The sequence below is a fragment of the Rutidosis leptorrhynchoides genome, chromosome 1 (genome assembly GCF_046630445.1).
Source record: "Rutidosis leptorrhynchoides isolate AG116_Rl617_1_P2 chromosome 1, CSIRO_AGI_Rlap_v1, whole genome shotgun sequence".
NCBI classification, from domain to species: Eukaryota; Viridiplantae; Streptophyta; class Magnoliopsida; order Asterales; family Asteraceae; genus Rutidosis; species Rutidosis leptorrhynchoides.
This window is the reverse complement of record NC_092333.1, coordinates 203,236,026-203,249,140: the sequence shown is the minus strand read 5'-3', so window position 1 is coordinate 203,249,140 and position 13,115 is coordinate 203,236,026. Positions and strand designations below refer to the sequence as shown.

Below are 13,115 nucleotides of genomic sequence, written 5' to 3'. Positions count from 1 at the left end.
CAGTCATGGCATCGGAAGAAGAAATACAGAGGAAACTTGCTCTTCCGCCTCCTGCTCAGTGTAGCAGAATAGGGGAAAGCAGTTCACAAATTAGCATTCCTAATTTAGATACTGCTGGCTTAACATCTCTCTTAGCGGGTCCTCCTGGTAGTTATGAGGATTTTATGAAGTATCTTGAAGGGATGTTTTCTCCTTCACTTATTAACTACTTTGAGAGTTTATCTGATGGTGATGCCCGAAAATGTCAAGCACAAGGCATTATTTGGAACATTGCATCTGAATTGAATAATCTGAAGCGTTTAGAACGTTTTGACCAAGTGCTTCGTGACAAATCTGAAAAAATTGAGAAAAACACAGAGGCTCTGAAAACCGCAAAGCTTGAGTTGGATGCTGCTATTGCTACAAAGAATGCTGCTGAGGCTCGTTATGTTGAATTGACAACAAAAGAAAAATGGTATCTTCACAAGATTGGGACATTAACTCAATCAGAGACATCATTAAGAGAACAACTGTAATTAAGCCAGAGTGAGACCAGGCGACTTATTGAAGGTGTTCCGAAGATTGTGAAGAGTGCTTTTACTTCTGAGAAATTAACTAAGCCGTTCAACGAATTTATAACCGTTGCACTGGACACTGATCGGATAAGGTTTCTTGAGAGATTGAAAAATGATGTGCCTGACTTCCCAAAGTCTTTTCCTGAATCTCTTATATCTCAATTGAACCAGATGCGGAAGACAAACTTAAAGTGCTAGGTGATGAAATAGAGCATCTGTCTTTTCCTGAATTAGAAAATTTGTGTAATAATGCTGCTACATCGGTAGACGATGTTTTAAATTTGAAGTTGTAATCTGTATTGCTTATATTATCTGTTGATGATTTAATGTATATATATGTTTTTTACTTTGTTGATAATTTTGCCAAAGCTTTATATGTTTGATTTGAACAATCAAAAATAATGACTAGTCATATACTGTTTGTATTATTTTTACGTCATAACGGTCGTAGACACACTCTATTGCCTGGATGTTCAGCGGATTTCTACGTTATCCGCTGTCATTTCAATCTTTTGTTTATGATTGAACTTCTGCCATCGAGGAAAAAACTTCTCTTTTGTGGGCAGGGATGGCATACAGCTTTGTGACATCTGATAAGAATCCTTGGCCGGATAAAAATTATGAATAATATGCCATAAAAATTTGTCTGAATTCTTATTTCTTTAAAGAAATTTTTACATTTATGATTGCATCTCATGCTCTAAATAGTTGATCAGGCTATTTGAACATGCAATACTACGCATAAAATTTCTTTAAGCTCATTGCATTCCATGTTCTTTGAATTTCTTCGCCGGAGGGCGCTGCCAGGGTATATGATCCATTAGGATGTGCCTTTACAACTTTATATGGACCCTCCCAGTGTTATCCTAACTTCCCTTGTTTTTCCTGTCTACTTTCCTCATTATCTCTCAACACTAAATCCCCCTCCTTGAATTGCACATATCTGACTCGCTTGTTGTAATATTTTGCCATTTTCTGTTTTGCATCCACTTGACGGATGGCGGCCATGATTCGCCTTTCTTTCAATAAATTCAAGTTTTCACGCAAGATGTATGAATTATTTTCAATATCAAATGCCAAAACCCTTTGTGTTGGAACACGAATTTCAGCTGGTATTACTGCCTCAGTGCCATATACCAAACTGAATGGTGTTTCACCCGTGCTCCGTTTTGACGTTGTGCGGTGAGCCCACAATACATACGGCACTTCATCTACCCACTTAATCTGACTCAAACCCAACCTAGCCTTTATGCCGGCTACAATTTCTTTGTTTGTCACTTCGACTTGCCCATTGGCTTGCGGGTGAGCAACTGAGGTAAATGTTTGTTTGATGTTTAGCTCTTCACACCAACTTCTGAACGAGTTGTCTGCAAACTGTTTACCGTTGTCACTGACAATTTCATTTGGTAATCCATATCTGCGCACAATATCGTTCCACACAAATTTCTTTATATTTTCACCAGTTATTCGTGCCAGCACTTTTGCTTCAACCCACTTACTGAAGAAATCAATTGTAACAACCAAGAACTTTGCATTTCCCACACTTCTTGGAAATGGGCCTACTATATCAATTGTCCATTTACAAAATGGCCATACCGATGATACTGAGATTAAATCATACTTAGGTAAACATTGTACGGTTCCATACCGCTGGCAGGCATCACATGTCTTGATTACCTCTGCTGTATCTTTGTAAATTGACTGCCAATAATACCCTTATCGCATAATCCGTCCAACTACAGTTCTATAACCGGAATGCTGTGCACATAATCCTTCATGCATTTCTTTTACTACATCGATTGCTTGCTGGGGTGTTAAACACCTTAAATTTGGACCACTGAAGGATTTTTTATAAAGCATCCCATTTTCCAGGATGTAAAGTGGAGCACTAACTCTTATCCGTCTTGCTTCCATGGCATCTGTTGACAGTGTTCCATCCTGCAAATATTTCACATAGGGGGTTATCCAACATGGTTCTCCTTCTTCAACTGTTGCTACTACTACTTTTTCATCAACCGATTTTTCCTTCAAGACCTCCACTAAAACCTTCTTATGCAAATGATCAAATGTTAGTGTTGCTAATTTGCTTAAAACATCTGCCTTTTTGTTTTTATTTCTTGGTATCTGCACAACTTCCAAGGTCTCAAAATTTTTTGAAATTTTCTCAACCAACTGCAAATACTGTTTCATAGAGACATCTTTTGCTTCAAACCCTCCATTAACTTGTTGTGCTACAATTTGAGAATCGACATATGCACGCAAGTGTTTTATTCCTATTTCAGAAGCTATGCGGAGGCCAAAAAGCAACGCTTCATATTCTGCTTCATTGTTGGATGCATAAAAACAAAACCTTAATGCATATATATGCTCTTCACCTTCTGGACTGGTAAGTACTAACCCTGCACCAACACCTTCCTCACTTGATGCATCATCAGTGTACAATTCCCAAACATAATTGCTGCCTTTAACGTTGAAATGTCCCGTTCTTATTGATTAAAAACGTTCCATATTAATTGATTTCGTTGCGAGGTTTTGACCTCTATATGAGACGTTTTTCAAAGACTGCATTCATTTTAAAACAAACCATAACCTTTATTTCACCAATAAAGGTTTAAAAAGCTTTACGTAGATTATCAAATAATGATAATCTAAAATATCCTGTTTACACATGACCATTACATAATGGTTTACAATACAAATATGTTACAACAAAATAAGTTTCTTGAATGCAGTTTTTACACAATATCATACAAGCATGGACTCCAAATCTCGTCCTTATTTAAGTATGCGACAGCGAAAGCTCTTAATAATCACCTGAGAATAAACATGCTTAAAACGTCAACAAAAATGTTGGTGAGTTATAGGTTTAACCTATATATATCAAATCATAATAATAGACCACAAGATTTCATATTTCAATACACATCCCATACATAGAGATAAAAATCATTCATATGGTGAACACCTGGTAACCGACATTAACAAGATGCATATATAAGAATATCCCCATCATTCCGGGACACCCTTCGGATATGATATAAATTTCGAAGTACTAAAGCATTCGGTACTTTGGATGGGGTTTGTTAGGCCCAATAGATCTATCTTTAGGATTCGCGTCAATTAGGGTGTCTGTTCCCTAATTCTTAGATTACCAGACTTAATAAAAAGGGGCATATTCGATTTCGATAATTCAACCATAGAATGTAGTTTCACATACTTGTGTCTATTTTGTAAATCATTTATAAAACCTGCATGTATTCTCATCCCAAAAATATAAGATTTTAAAAGTGGGACTATAACTCACTTTCACAGATTTTTACTTCTTCGGGAAGTAAGACTTGGCCACTGGTTAATTCACGAACCTATAACAATATATACATATATATCAAAGTATGTTCAAAATATATTTACAACACTTTTAATATATTTTGATGTTTTAAGTTTATTAAGTCAGCTGTCCTCGTTAGTAACCTACAACTAGTTGTCCACAGTTAGATGTACAGAAATAAATCGATAAATATTATCTTGAATCAATCCACGACCCAGTGTATACGTATCTCAGTATTGATCACAACTCAAACTATATATATTTTGGAATCAACCTCAACCCTGTATAGCTAACTCCAACATTCACATATAGAGTATCTATGGTTGTTCCGAAATATATATAGATGTGTCGACATGATAGGTCAAAACATTGTATACGTGTCTATGGTATCTCAAGATTACATAATATACAATACAAGTTGATTAAGTTATGGTTGGAATAGATTTATTACCAATTTTCACGTAGCTAAAATGAGAAAAATTATCCAATCTTGTTTTACCCATAACTTCTTCATTTTAAATCCGTTTTGAGTGAATCAAATTGCTATGGTTTCATATTGAACTCTATTTTATGAATCTAAACAGAAAAAGTATAGGTTTATAGTTGGAAAAATAAGTTACAAGTCGTTTTTGTAAAGGTAGTCATTTCAGTCGAAAGAACGACGTCTAGATGACCATTTTAGAAAACATACTTCCACTTTGAGTTTAACCATAATTTTTAGATATAGTTTCATGTTCATAATAAAAATCATTTTCTCAGAATAACAACTTTGAAATCAAAGTTTATCATAGTTTTTAATTAACTAACCCAAAACAGCCCGCGGTGTTACTACGACGGCGTAAATCCGGTTTTACGGTGTTTTTCGTGTTTCCAGGTTTTAAATCATTAAGTTAGCATATCATATAGATATAGAACATGTTTTTAGTTGATTTTAAAAGTCAATTTAGAAGGATTAACTTTTGTTTGCGAACAAGTTTAGAATTAACTAAACTATGTTCTAGTGATTACAAGTTTAAACCTTCGAATAAGATAGCTTTATATGTATGAATCGAATGATGTTATGAATATTATTACTACCTTAAGTTCCTTGGATAAACCTACTGGAAAATAGAAAAATGGATCTAGCTTCAACGGATCCTTGGATGGCTCGAAGTTCTTGAAGCAAAATCATGACACGAAAACAAGTTCAAGTAAGATCATCACTTGAAATAAGATTGTTATAGTTATAGAAATTGAACCAAAGTTTGAATATGATTATTACCTTGTATTAGAATAATAGCCTACTGTAAGAAACAAAGATTTCTTGAGGTTGGATGATCACCTTACAAGATTGGAAGTGAGCTAGCAAACTTGAAAGTATTCTTGATTTTATGTAACTAGAACTTGTAGAATATATGAAGAACACTTAGAACTTGAAGATAGAACTTGAGAGAGATCAATTAGATGAAGAAAATTGAAGAATGAAAGTGTTTGTAGGTGTTTTTGGTCGTTGGTGTATGGATTAGATATAAAGGATATGTAATTTTGTTTTCATGTAAAAAAGTCATGAATGATTACTCATATTTTTGTAATTTTATGAGATATTTCATGCTAGTTGCCAAATGATGGTTCCCACATGTGTTAGGTGACTCACATGGGCTGCTAAGAGCTGATCATTGGAGTGTATATACCAATAGTACATACATCTAAAAGCTGTGTATTGTATGAGTACGAATACGGGTGCATACGAGTAGAATTGTTGATGAAACTGAACGAGGATGTAATTGTATGCATTTTTGTTAAGTAGAAGTATTTTGATAAGTGTACTTAAGTCTTTCAAAAGTGTATAAATACATATTAAAACACTACATGTATATACATTTTAACTGAGTTGTTAAGTCATCGTTAGTCGTTACATGTAAGTGTTGTTTTGAAACCTTTAGGTTAACGATCTTGTTAAATGTTGTTAACCCAATGTTTATAATATCAAATGAGATTTTAAATTATTATATTATCATGATATTATCATGTATGAATATCTCTTAATATGATATATAGACATTAAATGTCTTTACAACGATAATCGTTACATATATGTCTCGTTTAAAAATCATTAAGTTAGTAGTCTTGTTTTTACATATGTAGTTCATTGTTAATATACTTAATAATATGTGTACTTATCATAGTATCATGTTAACTATATAAATATCCATATATATGTCATCATATAGTTTTTACAAGTTTTAACGTTAGTGAATCACCGGTCAACTTGGGTGGTCAATTGTCTATATGAAACATATTTAAATTAATCAAGTCTTAACAAGTTTGATTGCTTAACATGTTGGAAACATTTAATCATGTAAATATCAATCTCAATTAATATATATAAACATGGAAAAGTTCGGGTCACTACAGTACCTACCCGTTAAATAAATTTCGTCCCGAAATTTTAAGCTGTTGAAGGTGTTGACGAATCTTCTGGAAATAGATGCGGGTATCTCTTCTTCATCTGATCTTCACACTCCCAGGTGAACTCAGGTCCTCTACGAGCATTCCATCGAACCTTAACAATTGGTATCTTGTTTTGCTTAAGTCTTTTAACCTCACGATCCATTATTTTCTTCGATGAATTGAAGTTTTTCGTTGATTTGGATTTCATCTAACGGAATAGTGAGATCTTCTTTAGCAAAACATTTCTTCAAATTCGAGATGTGGAAAGTGTTATGTACAGCCGCGAGTTGTTGAGGTAACTCAAGTCGGTAAGCTACTGGTCTGACACGATCAATAATCTTGAATGGTCCAATATACCTTGGATTTAATTTCCCTCGTTTACCAAATCGAACAACGCCTTTCCAAGGTGCAACTTTAAGCATGACCATCTCTCCAATTTCAAATTCTATATCTTTTCTTTTAATGTCAGCGTAGCTCTTTTGTCGACTTTGGGCGGTTTTCAACCGTTGTTGAATTTGGATGATCTTCTCGGTAGTTTCTTGTATAATCTCCGGACCCGTAATCTGTCTATCCCCCACTTCACTCCAACAAATTGGAGACCTGCACTTTCTACCATAAAGTGCTTCAAATGGCGCCATCTCAATGCTTGAATGGTAGCTGTTGTTGTAGGAAAATTCTGCTAACGGTAGATGTCGATCCCAACTGTTTCTGAAATCAATAACACATGCTCGTAGCATGTCTTCAAGCGTTTGTATCGTCCTTTCGCTCTGCCCATCAGTTTGTGGATGATAGGTAGTACTCATGTCTAGACGAGTTCCTAATGCTTGCTGTAATGTCTGCCAGAATCTTGAAATAAATCTGCCATCCCTATCAGAGATAATAGAGATTGGTATTCCATGTCTGGAGACGACTTCCTTCAAATACAGTCGTGTTAACTTCTCCATCTTGTCATCTTCTCTTATTGGCAGGAAGTGTGCTGATTTGGTGAGACGATCAACTATTACCCAAATAGCATCAAAATCACTTGCAGTCCTTGGCAATTTAGTGATGAAATCCATGGTAATGTTTTCCCATTTCCATTCTGGGATTTCGGGTTATTGAAGTAGACCTGATGGTTTCTGATGCTCAGCTTTGACCTTAGAACACGTCAAACATTCTCCTACGTATTTAGCAACATCGGCTTTCATACCCGGCCACCAAAAATGTTTCTTGAGATCCTTGTACATCTTCCCCGTTCCAGGATGTATTGAGTATCTGGTTTTATGAGCTTCTCTAAGTACCATTTCTCTCATATCTCCAAATTTTGGTACCCAAATCCTTTCAGCCCTATACCGGGTTCCGTCTTCCCGAATATTAAGATGCTTCTCCGATCCTTTGGGTATTTCATCCTTTAAATTTCCCTCTTTTAAAACTCCTTGTTGCGCCTCCTTTATTTGAGTAGTAAGGTTATTATGAATCATTATATTCATAGATTTTACTCGAATGGGTTCTCTGTCCTTCCTACTCAAGGCATCGGCTACCACATTTGCCTTCCCCGGGTGGTAACGAATCTCAAAGTCGTAATCATTCAATAATTCAATCCACCTACGCTGCCTCATATTCAGTTGTTTCTGATTAAATATGTGTTGAAGACTTTTGTGGTCGGTATATATAATACTTTTGACCCCATATAAGTAGTGCCTCCAAGTCTTTAATGCAAAAACAACCGCGCCTAATTCCAAATCATGCGTCGTATAATTTTGTTCGTGAATCTTCAATTGTCTAGATGCATAAGCAATCACCTTCGTTCGTTGCATTAATACACAACCGAGACCTTGCTTTGATGCGTCACAATAAATCACAAAATCATCATTCCCTTCAGGCAATGACAATATAGGTGCCGTAGTTAGCTTTTTCTTCAATAACTGAAACGCTTTCTCTTGTTCATCATTCCATTCAAATTTCTTCCCTTTATGCGTTAATGCAGTCAAGGGTTTTGCTATTCTGGAAAAGTCTTGGATGAACCTTCTGTAGTAACCAGCTAGTCCTAAAAACTGGCGTATGTGTTTCGGAGTTTTCGGGGTTTCCCACTTTTCAACAGTTTCTATCTTTGCCGGATCCACCTTAATACCTTCTTTGTTCACTATGTGACCGAGGAATTGAACTTCTTCCAACCAAAATGCACACTTTGAAAACTTAGCGTACAATTCTTCCTTCCTCAATACTTCTAACACCTTTCTCAAATGTTCACCGTGTTCTTGGTCATTCTTTGAGTAAAGAAGTATGTCATCAATGAAAACAATGACAAACTTGTCAAGGTATGGTCCACACACTCGGTTCATAAGGTCCATGAATATAGCTGGTGCATTAGTTAAACCAAACGGCATGACCATAAACTCGTAATGACCGTAACGTGTTCTGAAAGCAGTCTTTGGAATATCATTTTATTTCACCCGCATTTGATGATACCCGAAACGTAAGTCAATCTTTGAATAAACAGATGAGCCTTGTAGTTGATCAAATAAGTCGTCGATTCTCGATAGTGGGTAGCGGTTCTTGATGGTAAGTTTGTTCAACTCTCGGTAGTCGATACACAACCTGAATGTACCATCTTTCTTCTTGACAAACAAAACAGGAGCTCCCCACGGTGATGTGCTTGGTCGAATGAAACCACGCTCTAAAAGTTCTTGTAATTGGCTTTGCAGTTCTTTCATCTCGCTGGGTGCGAGTCTATAAGGAGCACGAGCTATTGGTGCAGCTCCTGGTACAAGTTCTATTTGAAATTCAACGGATCGATGTGGGGGTAATCCCGGTAATTCTTTCGGAAATACATCGGGAAATTCTTTTGCAATGGGAACATCATTGATGCTCTTTTCTTCAGTTTGTACTTTCTCGACGTGTGCTAGAACAGCATAGCAACCTTTTCTTATTAGTTTTTGTGCCTTCAAATTACTAATAAGATGTAGCTTCGTGTTGCCCTTTTCTCCGTACACCATTAAGGGTTTTCCTTTTTCTCGTATAATGCGAATTGCATTTTTGTAACAAACGATCTCTGCTTTCACTTCTTTCAACTAGTCCATACCGATTATCACATCAAAACTCCCTAACTCTACTGGTATCAAATCAATCTTAAATGTTTCGCTAACCAGTTTAATTTCTCGATTCCGACATATATTATCTGCTGAAATTAATTTACCATTTGCTAATTCGAGTAAAAATTTACTATCCAAAGGCATCAATGGACAACTTAATTTAGCACAAAAATCTCTACTCATATAGCTTCTATCCGCACCCGAATCAAATAAAACGTAAGCAGATTTATTTTCAATAAGAAACGTACCTGTAACAAGCTCCGGGTCTTCCTGTGCCTCTGCCGCATTAATATTGAAAACTCTTCCGCGGCCTTGTCCATTCGTGTTCTCCTGGTTCGGGCAATTTCTAATAATGTGGCCCGGTTTTCCACATTTATAACAAACTACATTGGCATAACTTGCTCCGACACTACTTGCTCCGCCATTACTCGTTCCGACACCATTTGTTCCTTTCGTTCTATTAACCCCTGGTCCGTAGACCTCACACTTCGCCGCGCTATGACCATTTCTTTTACACTTGTTGCAAAATTCGGTGCAGAACCCCGAGTGATACTTTTCACACCTTTGGCATAGCTGCTTCTGATTGTTGTTGTTGTTGCGGTTATTATTGTTGTTGGGATGATTGTTGTAGTTGCTGTTGTTGTTGTTGTTGTTGTTGTTGTTGGGCCGTTTGTTGTAGTTGCGATTGTTGTTGCGATTGTTGGGATAATTATTGCGATTATTGTTGTAATTGCTCTTGTTGTTGTATTGGTGATTCTTATCACCGTTTTCCTCCCACTTTCTTTTGACTTGCTTCACATTGGCCTCTTCAGCAGTCTGTTCTTTAATTCTTTCTTCAATCTGGTTCACTAGTTTGTGAGCCATTCTACATGCCTGTTGTATGGAGGCGGGCTCGTGTGAACTTATATCTTCTTGGATTCTTTCCGGTAATCCTTTCACAAACGCGTCGATCTTTTCTTCCTCATCTTCGAATGCTCCCGGACACAATAGGCACAATTCTGTGAATCGTCTTTCGTGCGTGGTAATATCAAATCCTTGGGTTCGTAACCCTCTAAGTTCTGTCTTGAGCTTATTGACCTCGGTTCTGGGACGGTACTTCTCGTTCATCAAGTGCTTGAATGCTGACCACGGTAGTGCATACGCATCGTCTTGTCCCACTTGCTCTAGATAGGTATTCCACCATGTTAACGCAGAACCTGTGAAGGTATGCGTAGCGTACTTCACTTTGTCCTCTTCAGTACACTTACTTATGGCAAACACCGATTCGACCTTCTCGGTCCACCGTTTCAATCCGATCGGTCCTTCGGTTCCATCAAATTCCAAAGGTTTGCACGCAGTAAATTCTTTGTAGGTGCATCCTACACGATTTCTTGTACTGCTAGATCCAAGGTTATTGTTGGTATATAGCGCAGCCTGTACTGCGGCTATGTTTGAAGCTAGAAAAGTACGGAATTCCTCTTCATTCATATTCACGGTGTGTCGAGTAGTCGGTGCCATTTCCTTCAAAATAGTCAAATGGAACAAGTTAATCATACAGAATATTAAGAGTAGTTAATAGTATTTCGTAGCATAATATGAACTCATTTATAAAAGCTTTTTCTTCATATTAGCGTTTTATAAGTTTAAATTCGGGTAGTACCTACCCGTTAAGTTCATACTTAGTAGCTAATATACAATTCAACTACTATAATTCTATATGAAAAACTGATTATAATAATATTTCGCGTTCAAACTTTTACACAATATTTTACAAACTTACAATACCGCTTATTTTACATATAGCATGAAATATAGCACACAATAAATTTGATACAAGATGGTTGTGAATATAATTCTAGCTAGTACACAAGTCGTTCAGCAAAGGCAATAAAGACACGTAATTCATACGTCCAGAAACAAGTCATGCATTCTGATTTTACTAGGATTACTTCCCATCCTTGGTCTTGTGGAACATAACCATTATGGCCGTTGATAAGACAGCATGTTGTAACGTCGTCAAAGGGACGAGGGTTACGTAATGTCCAACAGTCCCGAAACAATCTAAAAACCTCATTTCTTACCCCAATTACCGACTCCGTCACTTGTGAGAACGTTTTGTTTAATAGTTGTAGCCCGATGTTCTTGTTCTCACTTTGGTGAGAAGCGAACATTACTAATCCGTAAGCATAACATGCTTCTTTATGTTGCATGTTAGCCGCTTTTTCTAAATCACGAAATCCAATATTCGGATATATTGAGTCAAAATAATTTCTTAACCCATTGCGTAAAATAGCATTTGGGTTCCCCGCAATATATGCGTCAAAGTAAAGACATCGTAACTTATGGATTTCCCAATGTGATATCCCCCATCTTTCGAACGAAATCCTTTTATAAACCAAGGCATTCTTGGAATGTTCTTCGAATGTCTTACAAACTGATCTCGCCTTAAATAGTTGTGCCGAAGAATTCTGACCGACTCTAGACAAGATTTCATCAATCATGTCTCCGGGTAGGTCTCTTAAAATATTGGGTTGTCTATCCATTTTGTGTTTTTATACTGTAAAATAGACAAGAGTTAGATTCATAAAAAAAAATACTTATTAATACAAGCAATTTTTACATATATCATAAAGCATAAGCACACTATATTACATATATTACACCACACGAATACAACTATCTTATTCCGACTCGCTTGTTTCTTCTTCTTCGGTTTTGGTTCGTTTTGCCAAGTTTCTAGGGATATATGATGTTCCCCTAATACGAGCCGTCGTTTTCCACATTGGTTTAGAAAAACCTGGTGGTTTAGAGGTTCCCGGGTCATTGTTACAACTTAAGGACTTCGGGGATTGACGATACATATAAAGTTCATCGGGGTTGGAATTAGATTTCTCTATTTTTATGCCCTTTCCCTTATTATTTTCTTTTGCCTTTTTAAATTCAGTTGGGGTAATTTCTATAACATCATCGGAATTCTCGTCGGAATCCAATTCATCGGAGAATTGGTAATCCTCCCAATATTTTGCTTCCTTGGCTGAAACACCATTGACCATAATTAACCTTGGTCGGTTGGTTGAGGATTTTCTTTTACTTAACCGTTTTATTATTTCCCCCACCGGTTCTATTTCTTCATCCGGTTCCGATTCTTCTTCCGGTTCCGATTCTTCTTCCGGTTCCGACTCTTCTTCCAGTTCCTCTTCGGGAACTTGTGAATCAGTCCACGAATCATTTCAATTTACATTTGACTCTTCATTATTATTAGGCGAGTCAATGGGACTTGTTCTAGAGGTAGACATCTATCACATAATATCAAACGCGTTAAGAGATTAATATATCACATAATATTCACATGTTAAAAATATATAGTTTCCAACAAAATTTGTTAAGCAATCATTTTTCAAGTAAACACGGTCGAAGTCCAGACTCACTAATGCATCCTAACAAACTCGATAAGACACACTAATGCAAAATTCTGGTTCTCTAAGACCAACGCTCGGATACCAACTGAAATGTCCCGTTCTTATTGATTAAAACGTTCCATATTAATTGATTTCGTTGCGAGGTTTTGACCTCTATATGAGACGCTTTTCAAAGACTGCATTCATTTTAAAACAAACCATAACCTTTATTTCACCAATAAAGGTTTAAAAAGCTTTACATAGATTATCAAATAATGATAATCTAAAATATCCTGTTTACACACGACCATTACATAATGGTTTACAATACAAATATGTTACAACAAAATAAGTT

The 13,115-nt window shown here is 36.4% G+C and overlaps 1 protein-coding gene across 1 annotated transcript; it reads right to left on the bottom strand.

The window, feature by feature from the left end:
- Positions 1-1,415: 1,415 nt before the first annotated feature.
- On the bottom strand, positions 1,416-3,007 carry LOC139893872 (uncharacterized). The gene is made up of 3 exons (XM_071877064.1): positions 2,953-3,007; positions 2,306-2,872; positions 1,416-2,158 (listed from the first exon to the last, which is right to left on the bottom strand). Exons 1-3 carry the CDS (start codon positions 3,005-3,007, stop codon positions 1,416-1,418), a joined length of 1,365 nt encoding a protein of 454 aa, XP_071733165.1.
- Positions 3,008-13,115: the final 10,108 nt, after the last annotated feature.

What these genes read in the sequence shown, in the direction of transcription:
- LOC139893872 (XM_071877064.1), bottom strand. Translation starts at nt 3,007, where the DNA reads ATGTTTGGGAATTGTACACTGATGATGCATCAAGTGAGGAAGGTGTTG. An exon ending in GAGGAAGGTGTTGGTGCAGG is followed by an intron (nt 2,873 to 2,952) that starts GTTAGTACTTAC and finishes ACAATGAAGCAG; the next exon opens with AATATGAAGCGTTGCTTTTT. An exon ending in ATTATGTGCACAGCATTCCG is followed by an intron (nt 2,159 to 2,305) that starts GTTATAGAACTG and finishes ATTTAATCTCAG; the next exon opens with TATCATCGGTATGGCCATTT.